The 26,196-nt window shown below is 42.2% G+C and overlaps 1 protein-coding gene across 1 annotated transcript; it reads left to right on the top strand.

The window, feature by feature from the left end:
• The first annotated feature begins 1,087 nt into the window (after positions 1-1,087).
• LOC116811469 (small ribosomal subunit protein eS4, Y) lies at positions 1,088-22,682 on the top strand. Its single transcript, XM_032756497.2, has 5 exons — positions 1,088-1,268; positions 2,956-3,053; positions 11,527-11,698; positions 21,082-21,239; positions 22,519-22,682. Exons 1-5 carry the CDS (start codon positions 1,202-1,204, stop codon positions 22,618-22,620), a joined length of 597 nt encoding a protein of 198 aa, XP_032612388.1. The 5' UTR covers positions 1,088-1,201; the 3' UTR covers positions 22,621-22,682.
• The last annotated feature ends 3,514 nt before the right edge of the window (positions 22,683-26,196 follow it).

Below are 26,196 nucleotides of genomic sequence, written 5' to 3'. Positions count from 1 at the left end.
CAATGGCACAATCTTGGCTCACTGCAACATCCGCCTCCTGGATTCAAGCGATTCTTCTGCCTCAGCCTCCCAACTAGCTGCGATTACAGGCATGTACCACCCAGCCCAGCTAATTTTGTATTTTTAGTAAAGACGGGGTTTCTCCACATTGGTCAGGCTGGCTCGAACTCCTGACCTCAAGTGATCTGCTCACTTCGGCCTTTTAAAATGCTGGGATTACAGGGGTGAGCCGCTGTGCCTGGCCAAGGCATTCTTTTTAAGAAGACTTGCTGGGAACTTAGTCCTCAGTCTTGTGGGCTCCACTCTTTTCCCCATGGGGTTGATGGAAGTGTGTGGTTAATGATTTTGAGTCCATTTTAAGAGGGATAAAGCTAAAGAGGGATCTGTAGAAGCAGCTTTAAGAACAGTCTCCATTAGAAAGGATTCCTGTGTGGTCCGAGCTTAAGAGATAATTGAGGAGTGGAGTTAAAGACAGTACAGCCCCAGAGCTTGAGACCTTTACAGGTAATGGTAGCAAATAGCCAAAGGACATTATAACACTAAAACTGCAAGAGTATAGGTTACAGGATTTGTTGGAGTGGGAATTTGATGACACTTAAACTGGTGGCAAGCAGCCAAGAAAGGGAAGAACACACAGTCTGTGTTAAGAGGTGGTCCAGCAACATAAGTAGGGCTTGTGTGGGGCTTTGAGGCCTAGAATGGTGAGAAAGTAGTAGAATACGTCTTTGTAGGTTGTGGGTAAAGCGTAAGCTACACTGGAGATACATGGGATGTAGTGTTGTATTCAAGGGAGGTTTGAAGAGGCAGTACTAGTGGTGGTGGTGCTTGGAGCAGGGCAAAATGGGGAGATGGTTGTGAGACTGGATTTGTGAAAGGAAGGGGCACAAAATGAGACTTCCATAGTTGGGGGTGTGACCTTCCTAACAAGACAGACCTCTCTAAATTGATGAAATAATTGCCCCCTTATATTCCTCTTCCCCAACAAGTTAAGTTCAGCTAATGCTGAACTAAGGCAAGTCATCTGCTCAATCTGATTATCTAAGGGGTGGATCTTGAGAGATCGGTTGCCTACCATTGTCTTCCACAGGCACCTCGTCCATCGACAGGTCCTCACAAGCTGAGGGAATGTCTTCCCCTGATCGTCTTCCTCAGGAATAGACTCAAGTATGCGTTGACTGGAGATGAGGTGAAGAAGATATGTATGCAACGCTTCATCAAAATTGATGGCAAGGTTCGAGTGGACATCACATACCCTGTTGGATTCATGGGTAAGGAAAAGGTTCTTTGTTTTGAAGAAGGAACAGGTTGAGAGAAAAACAAGGTGTGAGGCTTACATGTTGCCAACGATAAACAAAATCCGACACTGAACTTTGTGCACGTGTTACTGCTGGTCATTTCAGAAGGAGAATGACGGATAGGGAGAGAGTGGCAAGGCACAAGTGAAAAGCTGGAAAGGGGTTGGTAATGTAATGGGATGAGACCAGCAGTGGCTGCTAGCTGGCGGTTATCAAAGTTAGGTTCCCACCCTCCCAACAGACTGGGAGACAGAGGAGCTGTCCTCAGGTGTTGGCTGGAAAAAAGCAGTAAATTCTTTTGGTAATCTTGAGTTTTCTCAGGCAGGCACTTTGAGGGGGACTGGGCTCATCTTGAGTTTTTAGCAGCCATGTTAGTGGTTCAGCTACTCACAGGCCACAGTTGAAGCTCAGCCAAGAATAGGGCTCAGAGGAGTCTGGCTAATGACTGGTCAAGGAGAGAGAATCTTTATCAGTGAACAGGGTTTTGGCCCTGTCTTCTCACTTTCTCTGTTGATGACCTAACCATGCTGGATCTCCAAGGATGCATTTGTAGCTTGGTGGGAGAAGAGAGTGGAGAAGGGAGAGAAGGGTCACACTCATCTAGGGAAAAAGTGTCCTGAGAGGAATGGTAGGGAAAGGCACTGAGGAATTCTGACCTAGTGGTTTGTTCACTCTTTCTTTCCACGGCGACAGGCTCAATACTTTTTTTTTTTTCTTTTGAGATGGAGTCTCGCTCTGTCACCAGGCTGGAGTGCAGTGGCTCACCGCAGTCTCCACCTCCTGGGTTCAAGCAATTCTACTGTCTCAGCCTCCTGAGTAGCTAGGACTATAGGCATACGGCAGCATGGCCAGCTGATTTTTGTAGTTTCAGAAGAGATAGGGTTTCACCATGCTGGCCAGGATGGTCTCAATCCCTTGACCTCGTGATCTGCCCACCTCAGCCTCTCAGAGTGATAGGATTACAGGCTTGAGCCACCGCACCCAGCTGGTCAATACTTTTTAACACCTTTTTAGCCTGGTATTGTCCAGAAAGCTGGGGTATGTTTGGTTTATGAGAGTTGTTCCAGACCAGACTTTGCAGGATCCAGCCACTGAATTAGAAAAGACAGAGCTTTCTTTTCCTGTTTTCCTTCCTGCTTTCTTCTTCTTCTTTCTTTTTTTTTTTTTTTTTTTTTTATATTTTGCTTTCTTTCTTAAAACCCCAAGTCCCAAGCAAGGCAGGACTCCTGATAAGGGAAGTCAGAGTCGAGGCGGGGGTTGCCAAGCCATTGACTGGGCAACCTGCAGAGCCTTGAGCCTTGTCTGCTTAAATGTGAGGACTGCCTGTTCATTTGGTTTTCTGGTGTGTGTGAGTATGCTTATGTGTGTTTTCTCAGCATCCTGAGTGCATTAACCCAGAACACAGTCTCAAGCAGCCGTTGCACAACAACATAGAAAGTGGTAGAGTAGCCATATATATAGACAATTCCTTTTGTTAGATGATATTTACTGGGACGGGACCAGGGTTGGTTGGTTGGTTTCATTCAAGCATCCCCATCAAGCGCTGGCGACCCCCAGACTGCTAAAATGTTCTCACGTTCAGCCTGGCACAGAGTGCTCCTGCTGTGCAGGCCAAAGAAACTTTGCATTAATAATGTTCCTTATACTTGTTTGTGATCAGATGTCATCAGCATTGAGAAAACAGGTGAGCATTTCCGCCTGGTCTATGACACCAAGGGCCGTTTTGCTGTTCATCGTATCATAGTGGAAGAGGCAAAGGTACGTGAGCTTTTAAGTGAGCTTTGTAATTTCCAGACAGATAGGTCTGTTGCTAAGGTTGCCAGATGGCATTTAGGCCGTATTCTGGGAATAGTGCCTATCTGCCTGTTTGTCTGGTTGTTCAGTTCAGGCACTTAGGTCTACCAACACTGATAGAAGGCAGTGGATTTTCCAGATGAGGCTGTTTAGAAACAGGCTACAGAGTAAGCAGTTCTCTGAGGGACAAGATGTTTCTGTACAGGAAAAGTCTGGTACTGGAGAAAGCCTGGGTGAGAATCCAGACCCTGTCATTGATTAATTATGTAACCATAGGCAACAGTATGTAGAACCTTTTTTGAGCCTTCATTTTCTCTGTAAATGGTGATAATATACTTTCTTGCCAGGTTTCTGTGACTGTTAGCAGTAGTGGTGCCTCGCACTTACTAGACATAGAAGATTGTTGACTTCCTGATGTCTGCCTCAACCCTTAAACTCCCCCTTCTCCAAATTTAATGGCCAAAGTCAGTACCATCGGGGAAACTTTTCAAGGGAGTTCCTTTCTGTGTGGACAGCACCTGCCTTTTTTCTGTGTAGGGAACACCTCTTTGGAAACCAGGATCACCCCTCAGTCATCCATTCCTCTTTTCCCTGGATTTAAGGTCATGGGGTGACTTCTTCCTTATTTCTCACATAACCCAATTACCTGTACAGTGACCAAATGCCATCTAAATATGAGACACATTCTATAGATGAATCTCAGTGTTTTATCAGACATTGTTCCCACTTTCTTTAACCAGCTTGCCTTTTTCTCAGTTATTTCTTTGGGGGAAACACATTGGAGTCCCTATAGGAATTCACAAATATTTTCATATCTGGGTAGTTTCTTAATTGATCAGTTGTTTGGTTGTTTTTAACTTCTTTGGTAGTGTCCGTTGATGCAGTGTCCCTTCTGTTTTTGCGGATTGTTCCCACATGAGGTGCTTTGTTTTAGGTGGTAGGAACTACCACCTAAATGTTCATTCTTGAACATTTAGGAGACTGAACCTCATAAAGGTAGCAGTTATTCGCAAAGTAGAAGATAGAGGGCGGTAAATAGAGGTAACTTTGTTAAGAGGGAGTTTCTTTTAACATAAGAGGTGATGTTTGCCCTTTTTTTTTGGACAATTGGAGTCTGGTGTAAAAGGAGGTGGTGGTCAAGACCATGAGTGTGGAGACTAGTGCTTTTTTGGTGGGCAAGGAAAAAGACTGGCAGACAGGATAGGCAGTTGAAGTTGAAGTTTCAGAAAAGATGGAACCTGGGCAATTGCATCCTGAAGGGTGTTCAGTCGTCCTGGGTGTTGGATCCTGTTGTGTCTAAAAGCTAGAAAGCACAAGGAAGTCTCAAATCTGATGACTGGTTTCTGCTTTTGTAAGGAATTTGGGTCTCAAGAGACAATGCAGATTGGTAGTCCCTGTGATTTTTTTTGTTTTGTTTTGTTTTGTTTTGTTTTGTTTTGTTTTTACGGAGTCTCGCTCTGTCACCCAGACTGGAGTGCAGTGGTGCCATCTTGGCTCCCTGCAACCTCCACCTCCTGTGTTCAAACTAATCATCTGGCTCAGCCTCCCAAGTAGCTGGGACTACAGGCATGTGCCATCCCTCCTGCCTAATTTTTGTATTTTTAGTAGACATGGGGTTTCACCGTATTGGCTAGGCTGGTCTTGAACTCCTGACCTTGTAATCCACCTGCCTCGGCCTTCCAAAGTGCTGGGATTACAGGCATGAACCACCACACCCAGCCGTTGCTGTGAGTTTTTGAATGGGGAGAGATGGAGTCGGAGAAGGAGATACTGGAGTGTTGTTAATACCTAGTACTGGTTCTACTACATTGGCCAGTCACCGTTTGAAAAGCTTGTGTCCAGGTGAGTATCACTTCGTAGCCACAGGTGCCAAATGGCTATTCTGGGTTTGGGTTAGGGTAAGGACCTTATCTTTGTGCAAGAGATAAGAGATTTGAGGAAGTTTTGGTTGGCTGGTTGTTTCTTTGGACAGCTGGAAAGGGAGGATTCCCTGTCACACCCTACCCAGCATGTCTAGAGCCACAGGTTGAAGGGCACAGTGACTTCAGAGTGGAGAATGGCGGGCTCCTTGGATTTCAATGAATCAGGGACACACCACGGAGACTTCTTATGCAGATTACTAGTCCACCAGGTAGCACAGGTTAGTGGAGAGACAGAACATCCAAATGGCCCTCCACCCTCGAAATTAAAACTAGAAAAGGGATATTTTGTGTGTCTTCAGAAAACAGCTTGATGGATTTCAGACATAATTTTCCCTTTAACAACTTAGTATTAGTTGAAGACCACAGAAATGGAAGTCATTGGATTTAAGAATGGGAGATGAGGTTTTTGTTTTGTTTTGTTTTGTGAGATTGCCACTACAATGGATGGGAGGAAAGGAAAGATTTTGGGTGAGCCCATGATGAGCCTGCACATGAGTAATGGGAACTGAGGCAGTGCCTGTTCCCATTGCCAGTGGGGGTAGAGGACACAAGTATCACCTGGGAGATGGCAAAGACAAAGGGTTTAGGGTGTGCATCCCCTGCTGGGGTAGAGGAGAAGATGATGTGGGACAGGGTGACTGAGTATTTGGTGGTAGGGTAAGGAGATGGTAGTTGCAGATCTTGATGAAATACATGGATGCTTGAGAGAGTTGTGGAAGGACAGTACATTAATGCTTTGGGTTCAGCTTGCGTTGGAACTTGCAAGTAGATGATAAGACAGAAGGAAGTAGGTGCTAACTGAAATAGAGGACTGACACACTGCTCAAATGAGTTACAATAGAGACTGTCTGATAGTTGGCACAGAATCCTCATTGACATTGAGCAGCTTGTATTCAATGATGGATGTGCATGGGAGAGGGAGATTTCATACTGCAGAGGGTTTATGAACAGGATCTAGGTGGTGCAGGTTCTGTTTCCTGAAAAGTAGAAAACACTGGTTAAAGAAATCAAAAAGAGGAAGTCGGAGTAACCAACCAGAAATGTGTTTGTGGATTGTCATTCTTGAACATTGAGAAGACTGAACCTCATAAAGGTAGCAGTTATTCCCAAAGTAGAAGATAGAGGGCGGTAAATAGAGGTAACTTTGTTAAGAGGGAGTTTCTTTTATGATAAGAGGCGATGTTTGCCCTTTTTTTTTTTTTTTTTGGACAATTGGAGTCTGGTGCAAAAGGAGGTGGTGGTCAAGACCATGAGTGTGCAGACTAGTGCTTTTTTGGTGGGCAAGGAAAAAGACTGGCAGACAGGATAGGCAGTTGAAGTTGAAGTTTCAGAAAAGATGGAACCTGGGCAATTGCATTTGTTTCTAAGAGAGGCCAGGTGGGGAAGGATTTCAGACTGGTTTGTGTGGGTGTTATAAAAAGGGCAGTGGAAACTTAAAGCGAAGAGTTCTTTAATCTACGGTTCGAGAGGGACAGGGTAGAATGCTTTCAGTGGAGCCTCACATTTGACATTCATTTTGGAGAATGACCAGGGCCTCACCTTGCAGTCAAGGTTGTATGGAAAAGGTATTGATGGGGCAGGCATGTTGTATTAGGTGGTGATGTGATTACAAATCATTGCTCGTCAAGATTGCTGAGTAGACAGGTGGCAGAGTTGAGGTTTTCTTTTGGTAGGGTGCTGTATGACAGCTACAAATAGTCTTTTTCTCCAAATTTCTTTTAAAAACAATAATTAAATTTAAAAAATTGAGTAGCTTTTTGGATTCAAGTGGTTTTTGGGTTTCATGGATGAATTATACAGTGGTGAATTTTGAGATATTAGTGCACCTGTCACCCTAGTAGTGTGCAACTGTACATAACCTAATGTACAGTTACTTATTTTTATTCCTGGCCCCCTCCCAAGTCTCCGAATCCCATTATATCATTTGTGTGCTTTTACATACTCATAGCGTAGCTCCCACTTACATTCGAGCACCTAAGAGTTTTGATTTTTTTCCACTCCTGTGTTACTTCACTTAGAATAATGGCTTCCAGCTCCATTCAAGTTGCTGCAAAAGACATTTTGTTCATTGTGGGGTGGGGTCAGAAGATGATGGGGGAGTCACATCTTTAAAATCTGAAGACAGTCTTTTCAATTGTGGAGCAAAGGAAAAGTGATTGGTTTTCTGCAGATGGTTGAGGCTACCCCTATGGTATGAGATTTACTCAACTGGAAGTTCCCCTCATGAAATGTTCAGCCTGACCCTTAGTGAAGCTCTAGTTTCCTGGCAGGATGGGCCTCTACTAAGCAAGAGGACCCAAGATCTGAATCCTGAGCTGTTTTGGCCACATGAAAGTTTGGTGCTCAGGTCATAAAGTTGTTTGAGGTGAATATGAGGAAAGCTTGCCATGGTGTTGGCTTTTGCAGGAGCACTTCTCTTGATAAAAGTGTTTAGAAGTTTTTAGCCTGTCTTAGTCTTGGTCTTGAAAGTACTGCAAACCTGGTCAGTCAGCTCTGTATAAAGGTTAGACAGAATTGTTACCTGTTAATGTATTAGTATGCTTACAGGCATTTTACTCCGTTGTGGATAGTTACTGAGTGTCATCTGTGTTTCAGTCAGTTACCTGTGGATGCTTCAAGGACTGACCTGCATCATGAAGCTTGGGTTAATGGTTCCAGAGTGAACCTCAAAGGATGGAGGGAGGCCACTTGGAACTGGTAGCACCTTTAAAGGGAGAGGCCATGCCTTTTTCAGAGGGTGTTTCATGCCTGCATTTAAAGACAAAGGACCTTTCGGCCCAAGGTTTCAAGTTTGATGCCATGATGGTGATATTGCTATAATGCAGAAAGGTTTGGTTAGTGAGAGGATCTGGAAGATATAGGAGAAGAGTATTTTTACTTGTTTTGTTTTTGTTGTCTCTCTCCTGACCGTCAGCAGTACCTGTAAACTACTGTGACTCCTTTAGCACTGTTCTTAGAGTACACTTCACAAGATGTATGTGAAAAGTGGAGGGCAGCAGGAAGGTTTTGAAGTGTGAATAGGCCTTCTATGTATTCACAGCTATAGAACTTGCTTGGACCTGGCTTACCTGAGATATTTGGAGCTAATGAGCCAGGGTGGAAAGGGGACAGAATTAGCTTTCACTGGAAACATTTTAGAATCCCCAAGTAGGTTCAGGATGTCACATGCAAAAAATGTGCAGGACAGTTGGGTGACATGAATGCATTCAGCAGGCCATGATGCAAAGACTTGCCTCATGAAGTTGGAGGGGCAGATTTTATTCTGAATAGGGAGCAGTGATTATTACAATAGGGATATCGGTAATAGGGATTTCGGTAACTGTGTGTAGAGCCATTTGAGAGCTAGAGCATGGCATTTCAGAGTTCATTTCTCATGTTATCAAGGACAGGGTTTCTTAAATCTAGCAGGGAGTAGAGCTGGAGAGATTGAGAATGTCCACTAGTAGCCCTAGGGTTTGTAATACTGCTTTAGTAAGTGGTCACTGGATTGGCACTGTGAAAGATAGGGATTACAAAGGCAGGAGGAAGGGGTACTGATGATGGGATAGTAACTTTTAAAGGCAAATTGCAAGTTTCCCTTCTCCTAAATGGGGATGGAAGAGTGAAGTCAGCAGACAGACTTGTTTTCAAGTCTGACCTCACTGGTGGCAGAAAATAGGCTGTGGAGTAGTGTTCTCTTTCTTATGATTTGGTCCCAAGGCCTTAGGAGGTATAAAGGGAAAATGTGTTTTCTCTGCCTGCTTAGTCCTCAGCAGCTCTAGGACCTTATTTACCCTAGGCTTGAACAAGCTTGGATTCTTGGCCAATGCTCTGGTGCTTATGGACTGTAGCTTGGTAGTTTTCCACTTAGGAGTAGAAGGCAAAGAGAAGAACGAGCTTTGATAATCATAATGTACCCCATCCACATGTATTCACCCGAAGCTGGCAGGTTAGTAACCCTCTGTGCCCTTAGTATGCCATTTATTGTCTGAGGCAATTCTGCTTGGCTGCTCAGTGAATCTCAAAGACCTTCAGCACCCTGGTCACTCTGTCATGTCCATATTCTCCTTCTTCCCCATCACACTTAAGTATTTTGCCTGCTGTAGCATCACAGCTTGATGATCTTCTGTTGTGGTACGTAATCCTATATGCTGAACTTGGTCGTATATTGGGTTTGGATCTTTCTTCCCTTATGGGGATATTTATACGTGGTTGGAAGGCGTGTGCCAAGTTTTATTGAGTATCTTGATGACAGCATCCACTGACCCTACCTCTACACACATAACCTTCATTACACGTTTATGAATGACAACTACTTAAACATCCCTGGGTGTTGAGTCCATTTCCATAGTCACCTTTGTTTGCAGTATGTTTGCTTTGCTCTCCTGCCACCATTCACTCCCTCCAAGTCCCATCCAAACTTGTCACAGGCCCTAAACTTTCAAAGGACTTCTGCTGTGCCTTACTATGACAGGCAGTAGAACAAAAGTTTTACACACTGCGACCTTTTTGTATGTATGCGGGCAAGTTTCTGATGTCTTGTCCTTTAGGGTCAAACAGAAATCTGGACCCAAAGGTATTCCTGAAGTTAATTAGGGGGTGGTACTGGCAGGGCAGCGGGAAAGGAGGATGTGGTTTTCCTTTTGAAAGAAAAGGGCTCAATCAGCTTAATTGTCCCTTGGACTACTTCTGGCTTTCTTTAAGAGTTTTAGTTGGTATGTTTTCACAGAGCGTCTGAGAGTTTCTTCAATTTCTGCATTTGTATGGGACCTCTCTTTTATCTAAGGTTTCCAGTTGGTTGGTCCAGTAGGCAGCTCTGATCTGGGAGCTAGGCAGCTTTCATTTCTGTGCTTAACTTGCTTGCCAAGAAAGCTGAAAATGATCTTGGGTTTGTATTTGTAGTGGTGGTAAATATGAGCTGGTGTTGGTAAACAAACTGAACACTCACTGAAGAGAGTGCCTGGGGGGTTGTACCACTTTTGAGGTAGAGAGAAGAGAATGCACTCATTAGATTGACTGCCCTAGGAGCCAGGCCTTAGCATGGATAGGTGGGCTTGGATATGCTTGGCTGGTGAATTCCAGATTTACCTTAACTAATAGAGTTAATATGGCCTAAGTTCTGCATGTGGAGTGTTGTCACTTTCTTGGACTGCTGGGTTATATTAAATGGCCTCACATTTCCATAGTGCCTTGAATAGTGTTGTATCTGTAGTAGCAGCAGAAATAATACTAACTGGCATTAACTGCTTTGCTAGGTCCTTTATGTTCCTTCATCTTATAAATGTATTACATGTAGGAGGGTGCAATTATTATTCCCATCTTGTCCTCTGAAGCTTAAGGGGACAGTATTTGAACTTGGGACCTTTTTATAGGAGTGGAGCCCAAGATCTGGCTACTTTACTTACCATGTGTCTTTCCACACCTCCTAGGCAGGTCAAAAGTAATGACAGCGACAAGCTGGCAAATCTAGTGAGTCCTGAGAGCCCAAAGATGAGGGAGAGAGTGCAATATCTGTAGAGGAAATGCAGGAGCTGATTTAAAAAAAAAAAGTAGTGGCTCCTGGAGTTCATTTATTGTGCCCTTTTTGGAGGGTTTCTCTCAACTTTTAATGGGGGGTTTTCTGTTATCTGGCACTCTACATTTATCCTTGTCATTTTCACATTTACACAAAACTTGCTTTGAGAAGCTTTTTCTCCTAGTAAAGCTAAAATAAAACCCATTTTGTTACTTCTGAGCAGTGACACTCTGTGGGTAGCCTGTGGTACGTAGGATGGGCATTAACAACCACAAATGGGTTATGTTCATTTGAGATTAGAAAGTATACCATTTGAAGCTCCTGAAAATTGTTTCTGGAACATAATGGGGCTTGGCTAACTGTTGGGATGATACATGTACTTGGTATGAGACATTTTGAACAGCTTCTGCTGGTAGATGTCATTTGAACAGTACCAGAGCTCAAGGAACTAAGGCAAGTAGATAATGGGATGTGGCCCTTAAAAATCAGGTGAGGAAGAGCAGCATTGTGTATGGAAGGTATCTAGGTGGCTGGAAAAGCTGTTTTTACCTAACCTGGTCATCAAAGCATCATGTTTTTAGCAGTGGTACAGTTAAGTTTGTTGCTAGGGCACTACGTAGCCGCCTTTCCAGAGTTGCAAGATGAGAGTTCTCTCGGGAAAAACATCCCTGAGGAGAGAATGATAGACCAGTCAGTTGATTGTGTGTTACCACTCAGATGTACAGGCAACAAGCTTTTGGCCTGTGATAAAGGACCAGAAGTTAGTTCAGCTGAGTACTCCTCCAGGAGCCACCAGAGGGTTCTGAAACAGATTCCCCCTTGGTGAGGTTTCCCAGATGTCTCAATTACTAAATCAGTATGGCAGACCATCAGCTGTGTGACTGGTTAATATAGTTTTCCCAAGACCACTCCCTCTGACTAAGGAAATGCTGAAAATCGGTGGGATAATAATGATTGGGTGACTGCTTTGCACTGAGTTTGTGTTTACATGTTAAATTGGTTTTCCTTGTTGTGTGTATAGTACAAGTTGTGCAAAGTGAGGAAGATTACTGTGGGGACAAAGGGAATTCCACACCTGGTGACTCATGATGCTCGAACCATTCGCTACCCAGATCCTGTCATCAAGGTGAACGATACTGTGCAGATTGATTTAGGGACTGGCAAGATAACCAGCTTTATCAAATTTGACACAGGTAAGTTGTTTTTGTTTTGTTTTTTTGTTTTTCTTTCTCTTGTCTTGTTGGCCACTTCCCTTGCCTTTTCTTTACTTATCTTTTCTTTCTATTTTATTCTGTTTTATCTGTATTACCATCTTCATTGGAGAGAACACATTTGGCTCTCCATAAGAGAGAGTATGTTGCCTCATGGCCTCTTGGGTTTGCAGTGGATTCTTCATGCTGAGTAGTGGTGTGACATTCCTTTGGGCTACATCCAACAGCCCGGCCTCTTTCAGGAACGGAAACCATAGCTGTGTAAACTCTGTGTCCATTTGGTTTGTCATGAGAGGGGAACTTTATTTTAAATGTGTAAATTTTATGTGTTCCTTGAGGTGAAGGGCTGAAGTTGTCCAGATAACCTTAAACTAGTGATGAGGAAAAGATGTGTCTGCAGATTTGTTTCTCCTCCCTACACCCCAGACTCTGACTCCTGACAGGTTTACACCCAAGTGCTTGCTAGTATCTGATGTGCTAATGAAGTAAAATATTTTGCCCAGTGTGTTTAACAGAAATTTCTAGAAATGCAGAAACACTGAAAGAATAGCATAGGCACAACAAACAATGACAACTCCTTTTTCTGCCTATTTTTGATGCCTTTGCACTTTGTTCTGTTGCATATGTGCACCCCCACAGTCCCCACCTGGACCCTGATTTAAGACCCAGCCAAAGTCCTCAGTTGCCTTACTGTTTAAAGAGCCCAAGCTGGCTGTCTTCAATTCAGTACTCCATACGCTGAAGCTGTCTGATTGTTGTCTGACCACTATGACCTTATGCCTGTGCTGCCTGCACTCCTGGTATTTACTGTTGAGCTGGATATGTTAGGCAAGAATGTTTGTCTGTGAAAGTTGAGAGGCCTTCCCATTAGGGGAAAACATTGAGAGAGGGGATATTAAACTGGATATTTCATGCTTATGATGTCTAAACCTGTTGATTTCAGTGGGACCACAAAAGAGATAACTAGACATCATGCATCTCCCAGTAGTGGCAGTGCACAGTACCATTCAGGAAGCATTCTTGTCAAAGAATCAACACAAACTTGGGTAAAGGGAGAAAAGAAGGCATGTATGTATTGGAAGAAGCTTAAGACACCTAGCAATCATTTGCAGAGTGACTTAGCTTTTTGAGAGGCTTGCCAAAATACTTCAGGTTCAAATGATTTGATACTGGCCATTTGTTTCTAAGTGATCCAATGCAGGACTACGTGGGTAAAGATGAATCAACACTGGCCATGAGTTTTCAAATGTTTTGAAACTGGAGAGTGGATAGGTAGGAGCGTATTATGCTTCTCTGTCAAGTTTTGCATACCTTTGAAAATAATTTTTAAAATTATTATGGACATGGACTTCCCATCTTCAATTAAATGGAATATTTGCCATTTGTTTATTAAATGAATTTCTCTGTTAAAATTCAGCAGATTTTTCTCCCCCACCTAACTCTATTTGAAATATATAGATCTTTGTTTTATATGAAACGCTTGGTTTGCTTATTTATTACTTGCTTATTAAGTTTAATCCTGGGAGTTTACATAAAATAATTTCACAGAACCAATATTCCTGGTAAGAAGAAACCAACTGAATAAGGGCAAAGGTTTCTTTGTAGTTCTTGGTTTGTTTGGTTTAAAATGCCTAAATAATTTTTAATTATGGTTAAAAAAAAGATATGTCATGAGTTTACCATCTTAATTATTTTTAACTGTATGATTCATTAGTGTTAACTATATTTACATTGTTGTGTGGCAGATCTTCAGAATGCTTGCATCTTGTAAAACTGAAACTCTACCCATTAAACAACTCTGCCACTTCCTCCTCCCCATAGCCCCCCAAAACCACCATCCCACTCTTTGCTTCTGTGAATTTGACTCCTTTGGTTTTGTCTTACTTAGTAAGTGGAAATCATAGTGATTGTCTTTGTTTGACTAGTTTACTTTGCATTGCATAATGTCCTCAAGGTTCATCATCCATGTTGTTGCATGTGACAGTATTTCTTCCCTCTTTCTGAGGCAGAATAATAATTGTGTGTACACCACATTTTGTTTATCCATTCTTCTGGATGGGCATTTCGGTTGCCACCACCTCTTGACTATTGTGAGTAATGCTGCTGCGGACACAGCTGTGGAGATAACTCTCCCAGATCCTGTTGGATGTTTTTATATATATACTCAGAAACGGGATTGCTGGATCATATGTGATAATTTTACAATTTTTGAGTAATTTTTGTGCTGCTTTTCATAGCAGCCCCACTGTTTTACATTCTCACCAACAGTGCACAAGAGTTTCAGTTCCTCCACATTCCTGACCACACTTTGCTGTTGTTTGCTTTTTATATTTTTTCTTTTTTTTTCTTTCTTGACAACCCTGATAGGCATGAGGTCATATCTCATTAGTTTTTGTTGTTGTTTTAAATTTGGGTTTCTGTGATGAATAGAGATATTGAGCATCTTTTTGTGTGCTTGTATGTCTTTAGAGAAAGGTCTCATTCGAGTCCTTTGCCCAGTATTTAGTCAGGTTATTTCTTGGTATTATTGCATTATAGGAGTTCTTTGGAGATTATCAGATGTAAGATTTGCAGATATTTCTCCCATTCCTTAGGTTGCCTTTTCACCCTTACTGATTGTTTCCTTTGATTGGGAGGCATTTTTGAATTTGTCTATTTTTGCTTTTGGTATCATATCCGAGAAATCATATCCTTAATACCATGAAGCTTGTGGTCCTCTGTTTTTGGCTGTGGAGCTTTATAGTTTGAGGCCTTATGTTGAATCCATTTAGAACTGATTTTTTGTATGGTGTAAGGTAAAGTCTTCCCCATGTTGTTCTTTTACATGGGGACCTAGTTTTACCAACACCATTTGTTGAAGTAACTGTCCTTTCTCCATTGAGAGTTCTGGGCACCCTTGTTGAAGATCATTTGGCCATATACCCTTAGGTTTACTTCTGGGCTCTATTTTCTTCCTTTTGTTGTTTGTCTTTTATGCTAATACCACACTGTTGGATTGCTGTCATTTTGTATTGTGTGTCAAATCAGAAAGTGTGAGTTATCCAACTTTGTGCCTGCCTGCCTGCCTTCCTTCTCACTCTGTCATCCAGGCTGGAGTGCAGTTGTTCGATCACTACTTACTGCAGCCTCAACTTCCCTAGGCTTAGATAATTCTCCCGTTTCAGTGTCCTGAGTAGCTAGGACCACAGGCACATGCCCCGCCACACCTGGCTAATTTTTGTATTGTTGTCATAGAAATGGGGTTTTGCCATGTTGTTTACACTGGTCTCGAACTCCTGGACTCTGGTGATCAACCTGCTTCTGTCTCCCAAAGCGCTGGGATTACAGGTGGGAGTTACTACACCCAGCCTAGGTTTTGTCCCTTTTGTTAATCTTTTTTTGAAAAAAATCAACCCTTAGCTTTTTTTCTGTTCTTTTTTTTTTCTCTTATGTCTACTCAAATCTTTATTTAATTTCCTTCCTTCTGCTAAACTTGGGTTTATTCTGTTCTTTTTCTAGTTTCTTGTGATCTAGGTAGGTTTTGATTGGAGGTCTTCTTTTGTAACATAAGCATTTTTGAGCTGCCTTGTCTTGTGTGACAATTTTTGACTTATAGTCTATTTTGTCTGACCAAGTTTGGTCAGCCCTGCCCTCTTTTGGTTACCATTTGCCTGGAACACCAGCTTTAGTCCTACACTTTTAGCCTATGTGTGTCATTAAATCTAAAACTGGTCTTTGTTAGTAGCATATAGTTTTACCTTGGTTGGTTGGTTGGTTTTATTCATTTAGCTAGTCTGTGTCCTTAGATTAGGGTGAGGAGTTAATTTATTTACAGTCAATAATTACTGTTAAGGAAGGCATTCGTGTAGCTCTGTTGCTATTTTCTGTATGTTCTGTGATATTTTGTCCCTATTTTTTCTCCCTTATTACTTGCCTTTTGTGTTTTAAAGAATACCTTGAATCCTTTCTCATTTTTTTGTGTCTGTCCTTCCTTGGTTATTTTCTTCGTGGTTACCAAGGGAATTACATAAATTATCTTAAATTGAAAACAATCTGTTTTCGGCTGTTAATTGCATCTCCGTATCTCCTCATACCAACTTTGTTATTGATGCCACATGTTAATCTTTTTCTGTTGTGTAGCCATTTACATTGGTTTATGGTGGTTCTTATGCTTTCATGTTTTAAATTTTATATCAGACTTAAAAGTGATTTGTAAACCATTATGATCTAGGATTATCTATTTTTCTGTATATTTACCGTTACCAGAGATCTTTATATTTTCATACAGTTTTGTGTCTAATGTCCTTTTGTTGGCTACTTGAAGGATTCCCTTCAGCATTTCTTGTAGGGCAAGCCTAGTGCCTTTTGTTTATCTGGGAAGGTCTTATTTTCTTTAATTTTGAAGGACAGCTTTGCTGGAAATGGTATTCTTGTGAGGACTGAACTCTGATTTTTATCTTGCCTAAATTCCTATCTAAGGGGTCTGGGGAATCATGCCCTACAAATGGGCATGACTTATCATCAGATGGGTTTTATTTAACCCTACATATCATGACTTACTTTCCAGCCTGACACTGGCATAACATTTCAAGACAATGGAGAAAATTAAAATATTTTACCTCAAAGCATGTTTCTTTGCCATATTTTGAAATGGCTCTGCAAAGCTGTTCCTTGTGAGGGGAAAATCTGTGTTTGTAAAGAGTCTCTCTTCACATAGCTAGATCGTTTTCTTCTAAATCTTTCCAGTCTTAAAGAGATTAACAAAAATCTGAATCAGAAACATTTGTCATAGTCTTGTCTGTAAGGGCAGCCATTATAAGACTTCTTCAACTTTGATCTCCACCATCTTTTATCTTAACTAAAACATTCCCTTTCTGTCAATCCCAGGTCTTTAGGCAAACTCAACTTAGGGAAACCAGTTGTCAACCAGAAAATGCTGAAATTCACCAATAGCCTGGACCACCCCACCCCACTTTGAGTTTTCCACCCTTTCTGGACCAAACCAATGTATTTCTTAAATGTATTTGATGTCTCATGCTCTTCTAAAATGTATAAAACCAAGCTGTGTCCTGACCACCATGGGCACATGTTCTCAGGACCTCCTGAGAGCTGTGTCATGGACCATGGTCACTCATATTTGGCTCAGAATAAATCTCTTCAAATACTTTACAGAGTTAGACTCTCTTCGTTGCCACTTGGAGAATGTCATGCCTCTGTCTTCTGGATGGCAGAGTTATCAGAGATTATCAGAAAAGTGCTTATCTAGCAGGAGCTCCCTTGTACATGATTCTTTCCCAGATTCTTTTTCTCTGTGACTTGACACTTTGATTATATTGTCGCTTGATGTGTGCCTCTTTGGGTTTATTCTAGTTGGAGTTCAGCTTCTTGAATTTGTATATCCATCTTCTTTCTCCCATCTGGGGAGTTTGGGGCCTCTTCTTTTTTTTTTTTTTTTTTTTTTTTTTTGAGATGGAGTCTCGCTCTATCGCCAAGATGGAGTGCAGTGGCACCTTCTGGGTTCATGCCATTCTCTTGCCTCAGCCTCCCCAGTAGCTGGGACTACAGGCGCCCACCACTGTGCTCGGCTAATTTTTTGTATTTTTAGTAGAGACGGGGTTTCACTATGTTAGCCAGGATGGTCTCCATCTCCTGACCTCGTAATCTGCCCACCTCGGCCTCCCAAAGTGCTGGGATTACAGGCGTGAGCCACCGTGCCCGGGCCATTATTGTTTTTCTGGAAGATCTTCTGCCCCTCCCCCTCTTTCTCCCAAATCCCCTTCTCATATTCTCTGTTTCTGTCTCTTCTCCTTCTAGGACTCTTGTAATTTGTGTATTGTCTTGTAATTTGTGTATTGTCCCTCTTTATGGTGTCTCATACTTCCTTCCTTAGGCTCACCTTTCTTTGTATTTTTTTCTTTTTGCTCCTTTGATTTGTTAATTTCAATGGCCTGTTTTCAAGTTTGCAGATTCTTTCTGAACCTGTGAATTTTTCAATTCAGTTTAAAGGTATTCAGCTCCAGTTTGATTATTTGTTGCGGGTTTCCTTTACTTTATTGATAACTCTCATGTTCATGCGTTGTTTTTCTGATTTTGTTTGTCTGTCTGTGTTCCCTTAGTTTGATATGCATCTTTAAGATGGTTAGTTTGAATTCTTTTTCAGGTAACTCATAGATCATCATTTGTTTAGGTTCATTTTTCTGGAGAAAAACAGCCACCTCTCCCAGTCTCTACCAGATATCTTCATACAGGGATGATGACTTTTCACCAGTCAGCCAGGCCGGAGGTTCTGGGGATCTCTCAGCTCTGGACTTGTGTGTGCAGTTTCCTGGTTGTGCTTCTGTGAAGTCCCTAACCTCTTTCATTCCCTGATGCCTGTCTGTGTAGTGCGGCCTCTGATGCTGTAACAACTGTCTCGTCCCCCCAGCACCCGCAGATCTTTGTTTTGTTTTTTTTTTTGTTTGTTGTTGTTGTTGTTTTTGAGACAGAGTCTTGCTGTGTCACCCAGGCTGGAGTGTAGTGGCATAATCTCAACTGCAAACTCCACCTCCTGGGTTCAGTCATTCTCCTGCCTCAGACTCCGAAGTAGCTGGTATTCCAGGCACGCACCACCATGCCTACCTAATTTTTTGTATTTTTAGTAGAGACAGGGTTTCACCATACTGACCAGGCTGGTCTTTAACCACTGGCCTCAAGTGATCTGTCCACCACAGCCTCCCAAAGTGCTAGGATTACAGACCCGAGCCACCACACTCCACCTGCATGTCTTGTCTTCTTTCTCTGAGTCCCTCAGCCTGGGTGTCCAAACTATCTTCCTTCTCAGTACTGACTCACGTAAGACAGCAGTTTTTCAGGCAGCTTTTGACCCCTTGAAAAGCGAGAATGTTGCATGAATGGTTCACATTTCTGTTTCCTTCCTGTGGGAGATGCCGGGATTTTGCATTTTTTTTCCCAAATGTGTTATGCGGTGCTGGGGAAGTGGAACATCTTGTGCAGGTAAAATGCCATAAATGTTTCTATTAGTCTAGTGCTGATTTTCTTGGCTTTGCACTGGCCTGGGGTCCTGCAGCCTCTTAACTGATTTGTGGAGTGTTCACCAGTGCAGTTTGGTTGCATGTTGTTGTGAAATCTGTGTGTCTAGTGGGGAGGGAGAGCTAATAATCATTTCCTCTTGTGCCATTTTGCAGATGTCTGCTCTGTTATTATTATTATTTTTTAACATTTTAGTTTTTGTTTCCTCAGTGGTTTGGAAATAAAGCCACATCTGGTTCTGTTTTTTTTAAGTGGTTGTACTCGTGATTACAGTGTGCATATCAAAATCATCCAAGCTTAGGATTAACCACCACCTTTATCCTCCTCTGGGGCAGTAGCAGGATGTGGGTGGGAATATCCTATCTGTTTCTCCTCTTACCGTTCTTGAGATTTTTGATGGGTTTCATGCATCTGGGTTGGCATCATTCTAGAAAATTGTGTTTTGACATACTGCTTTGTCCCTAACCTTCCTCTCACCTTGGGTTTTGGGACTTGCATTTAACTTGTATTAGAGCTTCTCACAGTAGACCCAGTCACTCAGTCTTCTCTGTTTTTCATCATTTGTCTTTCCATGGTGCATCATGAGCATATCTTCCCAGCACCTTCTGTTTTTCTGATTCTGTCTTCGACCAATTGTAGGCATGTTTCTTTAAACCCATTCCTTTCCATTCTTAGTTTTGTTCACTAAATTTTCATTATTTGATTTTCAAATCCACTAGGTCACTCTGCAAAGGTGGGCTTCTTCTTGTTGATTTACATTAGGTTTGTTCTGTTTTGTTTTGCTTTTGTCCTTGTAGACTCTTTGAAGGCAGTTCCAAGTTCTGCATTTGGTTTGATGCTGTGTTGATGATGGTGGTTCTTTATTGTGGTATCTTAGTTCCTTCCATGCTAGACACTATATGTAAAGTATTGTTAGTAAGAACAATATGAGGTCAATTTTTTTTTTTTTTTTTGAGACAAGAGTCTTGCTCTGTTTGGAGTGCAGTGGCGTGACCTCGGCACACTGCAGCCTCTGCCTCTTGGGTTCAAGCGATTCTCCTGCCTCAGCCTTCTGAGAGGCTGGGACTACAGGTGCCCACCACCACACCTGGCTAATTTTTGTATTTTTGGTAGAGATGGGGTTTCACCATGTTGGCCAAGCTGGTCTTGAACTGCTGTCCTCAGGTGAGCCGTCCGCCTCAACCCCCCAGAGTGCTAGGATTACAAACATGAGCAACTGCGCCTGGCTAAATCCTGTATTTTGTTAGTAGGAAGACAGGATTGTTTTTGGGCTCATGTGTTTGTGAGGGTCCTGCCTTTGGGGTCCAGCTAATGGTGGGAAGGGTCTCCTGTTACAGCTTTCACTCAGAGACTGAACCCAGGGCTTTGATTTCTATTCCACTGTCCTTGTGAGGCCATCAGGAAGAAAGCAGAGTCTCACAACAAAATTCGACATTAGTTTCCACTCAGCCTGTTTTTCTGAGGGTTGTCTGATAGACATAAAGAATAGATCTGATACATTCAAGAATTACAGTTATTCTTGTGAAGGAATTTATCCTGGAGTTTCTTAGGCTAGGTTACTAGTTTGTGTTTTGTTTTGTTGGCATTAAGACAGGGCTGCATTCTCTGGCTTTGGTGTGTTTTCATTTTAAAAAAGACGACATGTCTTTGGTTTTTCTTTTTCTTTAAATGTGTCTTCACTAAAAAAGTGGACTCATGGCTGAGTGTTTATTAACAGTGGTTTGAGGGAAACTTTTTCTTAAAACATGCTTATTCTGTGATAAAACTTCCTTGACATGGTAGCCTGTGCCCTATATGGGATGCTTATATTAGATGGTTATGTCCCACAAAAATACGCCCAGATATCTGAAATGAACATATTCTTCCAGGAGCCCTGTGACAGCCATCAGAACATTGGAAGTTTTCCCCTCTAGAAATTGGATTAGCTAGCAGTCCAGTTAAAGGCCTTTCGTTATTGTCTAGTGTCTTTCTGATTAGCCTGAATTTCTCTAGTTCTCAGAACTCCCTCTCAGTCAATCATTCTTCCTTTCTTCCCACCCAGTACTCTTCCATGCCATCTTTGTCCCCCCCACAAATGATTATCTTTTCAGCCTTTGAAGAATTATTGTTGGACAAACAATGCAGGGAAAGCTTATCGTTGGAAAAATCCTTGGGTGCTTGCCTTAAAATGCTGACTGCAGTCTACTTCACAAAAAGCATGTTCATAGTGACAAGAGTTCTTGAAATTACAATTTTGGAATGATGCTCCATTTTTTGGTCCCAGCGAGCCTGTCTGTGTTAAATTGGTTTTAAAGGACAGCAGGCCTCTATCTGGTTTTAAAATGACTCCTCTCTTGTTTATTTTCCTTTCCCTCTAGGCAATGTATGTATGGTGATTGGTGGAGCTAACCTTGGTCGTGTTGGTGTGATCACAAACAGGGAAAGACATCCTGGTTCTTGTGATGTGGTACATGTGAAGGATGCCAATGGCAACAGCTTTGCCACAAGGATTTCCAACATTTTTGTCATTGGCAATGTAAGACTTGCACTCTGTTTACTACTTTCTAAGAAGACTTACCCTAAAAAGCATAAAGACCTGCATCCACTATTGGTGTTTGTCTGTTGTTGTCTTTTTCCTGTGATAAGGTGCACAGAGTGCAGCAAGCTCTGTATTTAGTCTCTGACCAGAAAGAACATTAGATCTAGAGCCTTGCCCCTGCCTCTCAAGGAGATCTGTGTGAAGTGTCGGCATTGTCACATAACAAATTAAGTTAAATTCAGCCTTACAACTTCTGCAGGGCTATACCACTGGTATGTGCTGGATTAAGGTCACTGTCTGCCAACCCCTCTGAGGCTACATCGTATACCTCATCACTGAACATGTATTTGATGATGAAGATTGATGTAAGGGACTATGAGTGGATTGCTAATTTGAGAATAAGAGCATTTACAAGCCACATACCACTTGTTAGTTTCCTTTACTCATTCAGAATGACCTTGCTCTGAGATCTTTTGAGACCTTTTCGGTGAAGGAGCACCTCTGGAGTCACACAGTGTCTTCACATGAGAGTCCGTTACCTTGTGACTTAAGGAAGGGGCAAGGGATTTAATCAAAAGCTTTTCATCAAGCAGTTCAGCCTTGGGAGCGGTATCTTAACACTTGTACCCTGGCAGCTATTTGGTACTTGAGAGATGATATGGTACAGAAGGGAAGCCTGCTGTCGCCTCTTTGGCTGTGTCACTTGGCAGCTCTATAGGGGCCATTTCTCTTCTTAGTACTGAATTATGACACCTCATTCTGTACCTTTGAAAGCAGGTGTATCGTATCATCTGGTGTTCCTGAAGGAATTGAAGGAGTGAGTAGATGCATGTGAAAGCTCTGTAAAGCTTATGACAGGGAGCTGACAGTTCTCCACTTCAAAACAATGAGAAGCTGAGGTTAATGGCCTTTTTTTTTTTCTCAGCACTGAGTGCCTCATAGAAAAAGATGTTCATGAAAAGCTTCTTGACTGATTGCTTCACACAAAATAGAAGCAGGAAGACCCGTATTCAACAGCTCAGCAGTGGGGAGTGGGAGGAACAGTGAGAGGCAGACAACCTCTCAGGAAACATGTATAAGGAAATTTTTATTTTGTTGGGAATTTTGTTTGGTAGCGTTCCGTTAGCTGCCCCTTAATGTAAAAGAAGGTACAAGGCATATGTGTTTTGGTGGAGTGTTGTTTTTCTTTTTTTCGTCTTTCCCTCGAGCTTTCTTTCGTCTCCTCCCTTTTCATCCCTTCCTTAATGTACTTATTTTATCTCCTTCTCAATTGCAGGGTAGTAAACCTTGGATTTCCCTGCCCAGGGGAAAGGGCATCCGACTTACTGTTGCTGAAGAGAGAGATAAGAGGCTGGCTGCCAAACAGAGCAGTGGCTAAATTACAGTAGTGGCATATTTTTTTTTCTTTGCACAAATAAACAATGAATTCTTGTTTCCTAATGTGTGTGTGTTTTTCTTTTTCCCTTGTGGATAATAGAAGGGTTTGAATTTTGGGCTTGGTTTCGGCACCATCTTAAGATCTCTAGGTACCACCCGTTCTTCCTCTGACCCTCCAGGAAATAAACCTTTTCTTTCCTTTCCTCATACATGTTACCCACATCATCTTTGTGGGCAGAATGATGGGAATAACATGAATAAACAGAAGTGCAAAAAATGTGATATTTTTGGCTACCTGAGAGAATGAACATTAGTTGAAATCATAGAAGAAAAATGTGTGTTAATTAGGGAGTTTTAAAATAATTTTTCGTGCATTACCATGGTTATGCTTTTTCTTTCTGCCTCCCCCCCCCCTTCCCTCCCCTCTTTTTTCACCTTATAGAATTTACCTCACAGTTTTTTTGGTCCAAAGTCCGGCCTCTCTCTCCGAAAGGACTGCATTCTTTTGTGGAAGCTCTAGGGAAGGTGTTGGTTTCCTTCCTCATTAACATTATTGGCAGAAATTCAGATGTCTATGGCTGTAGGGCACTGTCCCTGTTTCTTTGCTGACTGGCAGCTGAGGCCTGTTCCTGGCTTCTGTAGGTCACATGCATTCTTTGCCTAGTGATCCCATCCCTCAGATACACTGAGTGGTCTTTCTTTGAACCGGTCAGGAACAGTTCGCCACTTTAAAGGGCCCACTGGGATAATCTCTATTTCATGGACTGTCACTTTACTGACATCACATTTAGTCGTTTTGTCTTGGCAGGTAGCATTTACAAGTACTAGGCAGCGGGATGTGGGCATCTTTGATGTTTGTAAAGACTTAGAAACAAAAGAAAAATGGTTGGGGGGGCAGTTGACGCCAACAGTTTAATATTTGGCTACTATTGAAAAGCAAATACTGAATTATGATACATAACTGGAAGTAAAAATAAAGGTTATTTTATGTTGCAGTGGCTTACATCTGTAATCCCAACAATTTGGGAGTGGGAGGATCACTTGAGCCCAGAAGTTTAAGGCCATCCTGGGCAACATATTGAGACCCTGTCTCTACAAAAAGTAAAGAGCAAAAAAAATTAGCCGGGTATGGTGGTGCATGCTTGTAGTGCCAGTTACTTGGAAGGTGGAAGTGGGAAGACCGATTGGTAGCTTTTTTCCCCCAGGTCTTGGAGGTTACAGTGAGCCCTGATTCTGCTGCTGCACTCCAGCCTGGGTGACAGGGCAAGACCCTGTCTCTTGTTGGATTCTATAAAAGAATCAGTTATAGAGGGAATAGGAGTCAATATCCTTCCTCCTTGGAGTCTTAAAGGAGGATACACTTGCCAAGTGTGTATTTTTATGCATCCACAAGCTCAAAAACCTATGGTTATAACTGCTGTTTTGCTGTAAGTCTTCACTTGGTGCTTGCTTGTTGAGCTCTCTTCCTGTGTGGCATACTATCTGGTGTTTCTGAAGGAATTGAAGTGAAATGACCACCTGAAAGAAAAACAGAGGGGCTCTTTCAGGACACAGGAAGGAAAAACTGAGGACTTTGGTGTAATTTTAAGATCCTGGTTGCAACTGCCAAAATGGATATGTGTGTGTGTTTGTGTCTGCGTGTGCAAGTACCTGTGATAATCAAATTTTGTTTTGTTTTTTGAGACAGTCTTACCCTGTTGCTGGGGCTGGAGTGCAGTGTTGTGATCTCGGCTCACTGCAACCTCTGCCTCCTGGGTTTAAGTGATTCTTGTGCCTCTCAGCCTCTTGAGTAGCTGGGACTACAGGCACACACCACCATGCCCAGCTAATTTTTGTAGTTTTGATGTACAAACATTGGACAGGCTGGTCTCAAACTCTTGACCTCAAGTGATGGACCCACCTTGATCTCCCAAAGTGCTGACATTACAGGCATGAGCCATTCACCCTCGGCTGATAATCAAAGTTTTGACTCAGTACAACAAAGATACTACACTGGAAAGAAGTGGGATAGTAACTCTGACTACCGTGTTTATTGTTGTATTGTGACACTGTTATTTCAATGTCCCTCCATCTCATGACTGACAAATCCAATACTGAACATGTTCAGAAATGCTTTCTCTTTGCAATCCTTCCTCCCTGAAGTAGGGACATTTCTTACTTCATCATGCTTGAGGACCTTGGGTTATCGTTACCTCATTCCTCACCCTCATCTCCCTCAAATCCTTTCTGTAAGTAGGTGAATTTTAAATCATATATAAGTACAACTAAGCCACCAAACATCACCTGGCATAAATCTCTTCCATCCATTGCCTGCTCTGTTGGAGGATTTTATCCCAGAAATGTTTGTCTCTGACTTAATATCCTCCTTTGTCCACTGCCTATTATTTGAGTTTGTTGTTCCTGTTTTTCACTAGCTGGCGAGCTCAAAGAGCTACACTGTCAACCCAAAACTTTGTTTCTGAGTCTCTTTCAGGTTGCCTTGGGGCTCAAAGGCAGCAAGTCTGAGCTCACAAAATAGTGCTCCTCTATTTGTTATCTTGAACTTTAAGGTTGTCTGCACATTTGTCCTAATCTTTGCCCTACACAGGCCCAGTACCTGACAGCCTCTTTCTGTCTGGCAGAGTTCAAGCCCTCAGGCCTTTGTGCTCAAGCTTTGAAGGTCTGGTTTCCTCCAACTCTTTCCTACCAAGAGGAGTGGCAGAGCAGGACTAAGAACTCACCTTCTCTATGCAACTCATAGGCAAACTGGTACAAAAGCACACTCATCCACAGCAGGGAAAGCAACTCAGGCCCATGACCTTCATGAAGCAAGTCGAAATACTTAATCCCAGCCCAAAGAGATGAAAAAAGGAAAAAGGGAGGAAAAGCGGAAGAACAAAGGAATGAGCACCATCAGTGTCAACAACTCTTGACCATACACAAAAATCTATATTCCCAAATTAAACATTACTTTCTCGTGTCTTCATCCTTGAGACATACTTTTTGAGTTCCTATTGTTAGACATGCATTGAACGGAACAGACAGAAAATACTGAAGCTGGAGCTCAGGTGTGAGAAATTGTTGATTTAAAGTCAACAAAAGTAAGTAAGGTTCTGTCAGTGACAAGTCTATGAAGAAATAAAATGGGACTGGGATAGAGCCCTCTTTAGATCAGGCACTACACAAAGGCGTTTGAGCAGTGACGTTTTTGTCAGTAGAATAGAGTCGACAGAGTACATGCAAGTTAATGGCATGTTAACACTTTTACTCCATAATTAAAGGGGTGGATCCATGCTTTCCATTTGTATTAGTTTGTTAGGGCACAAAATGGGTAACTTAAAAGAAGTTAGTTGTCTCCTAATCCTGGAGGCCAGAAGTCCAAAACCAGGTGTTGACAGGGCCATACTCCCTCAATGGATAGGAGGAATCTGTTTTAGGCCTCGCCAAGCTCTGGCAATTCTTTGGCTTGTGGCTGCATAACTAGCCTTCATGTGGCATTTTCCCTGTGTGCTGGGGATATTCTTAAGTGAAATTTGCTTATATTTATCTTTAGGGGAGCTTTTATGATTGAGGAAATTAGAAATGACTTCAAGTGCCG

Source organism: Hylobates moloch, unplaced genomic scaffold, assembly GCF_009828535.3.
Source record: "Hylobates moloch isolate HMO894 unplaced genomic scaffold, HMol_V3 SCAFFOLD_25, whole genome shotgun sequence".
Taxonomy (NCBI): Eukaryota; Metazoa; Chordata; class Mammalia; order Primates; family Hylobatidae; genus Hylobates; species Hylobates moloch.
Note: the sequence above shows the minus strand (reverse complement) of the source record. Positions and strands in the feature narration are given on the sequence as shown.

Bases quoted from the DNA above. Each gene is read 5' to 3' on its own strand.
- LOC116811469 (XM_032756497.2), top strand. From the start codon at position 1,202: ATGCAACGCTTCATCAAAATTGATGGCAAGGTTCGAGTGGACATCACA. The intron at 11,699-21,081 runs GTAAGTTGTTTT...CTTTCCCTCTAG, and splicing joins CTTTATCAAATTTGACACAG to GCAATGTATGTATGGTGATT. The intron at 21,240-22,518 runs GTAAGACTTGCA...TCTCAATTGCAG, and splicing joins ACATTTTTGTCATTGGCAAT to GGTAGTAAACCTTGGATTTC.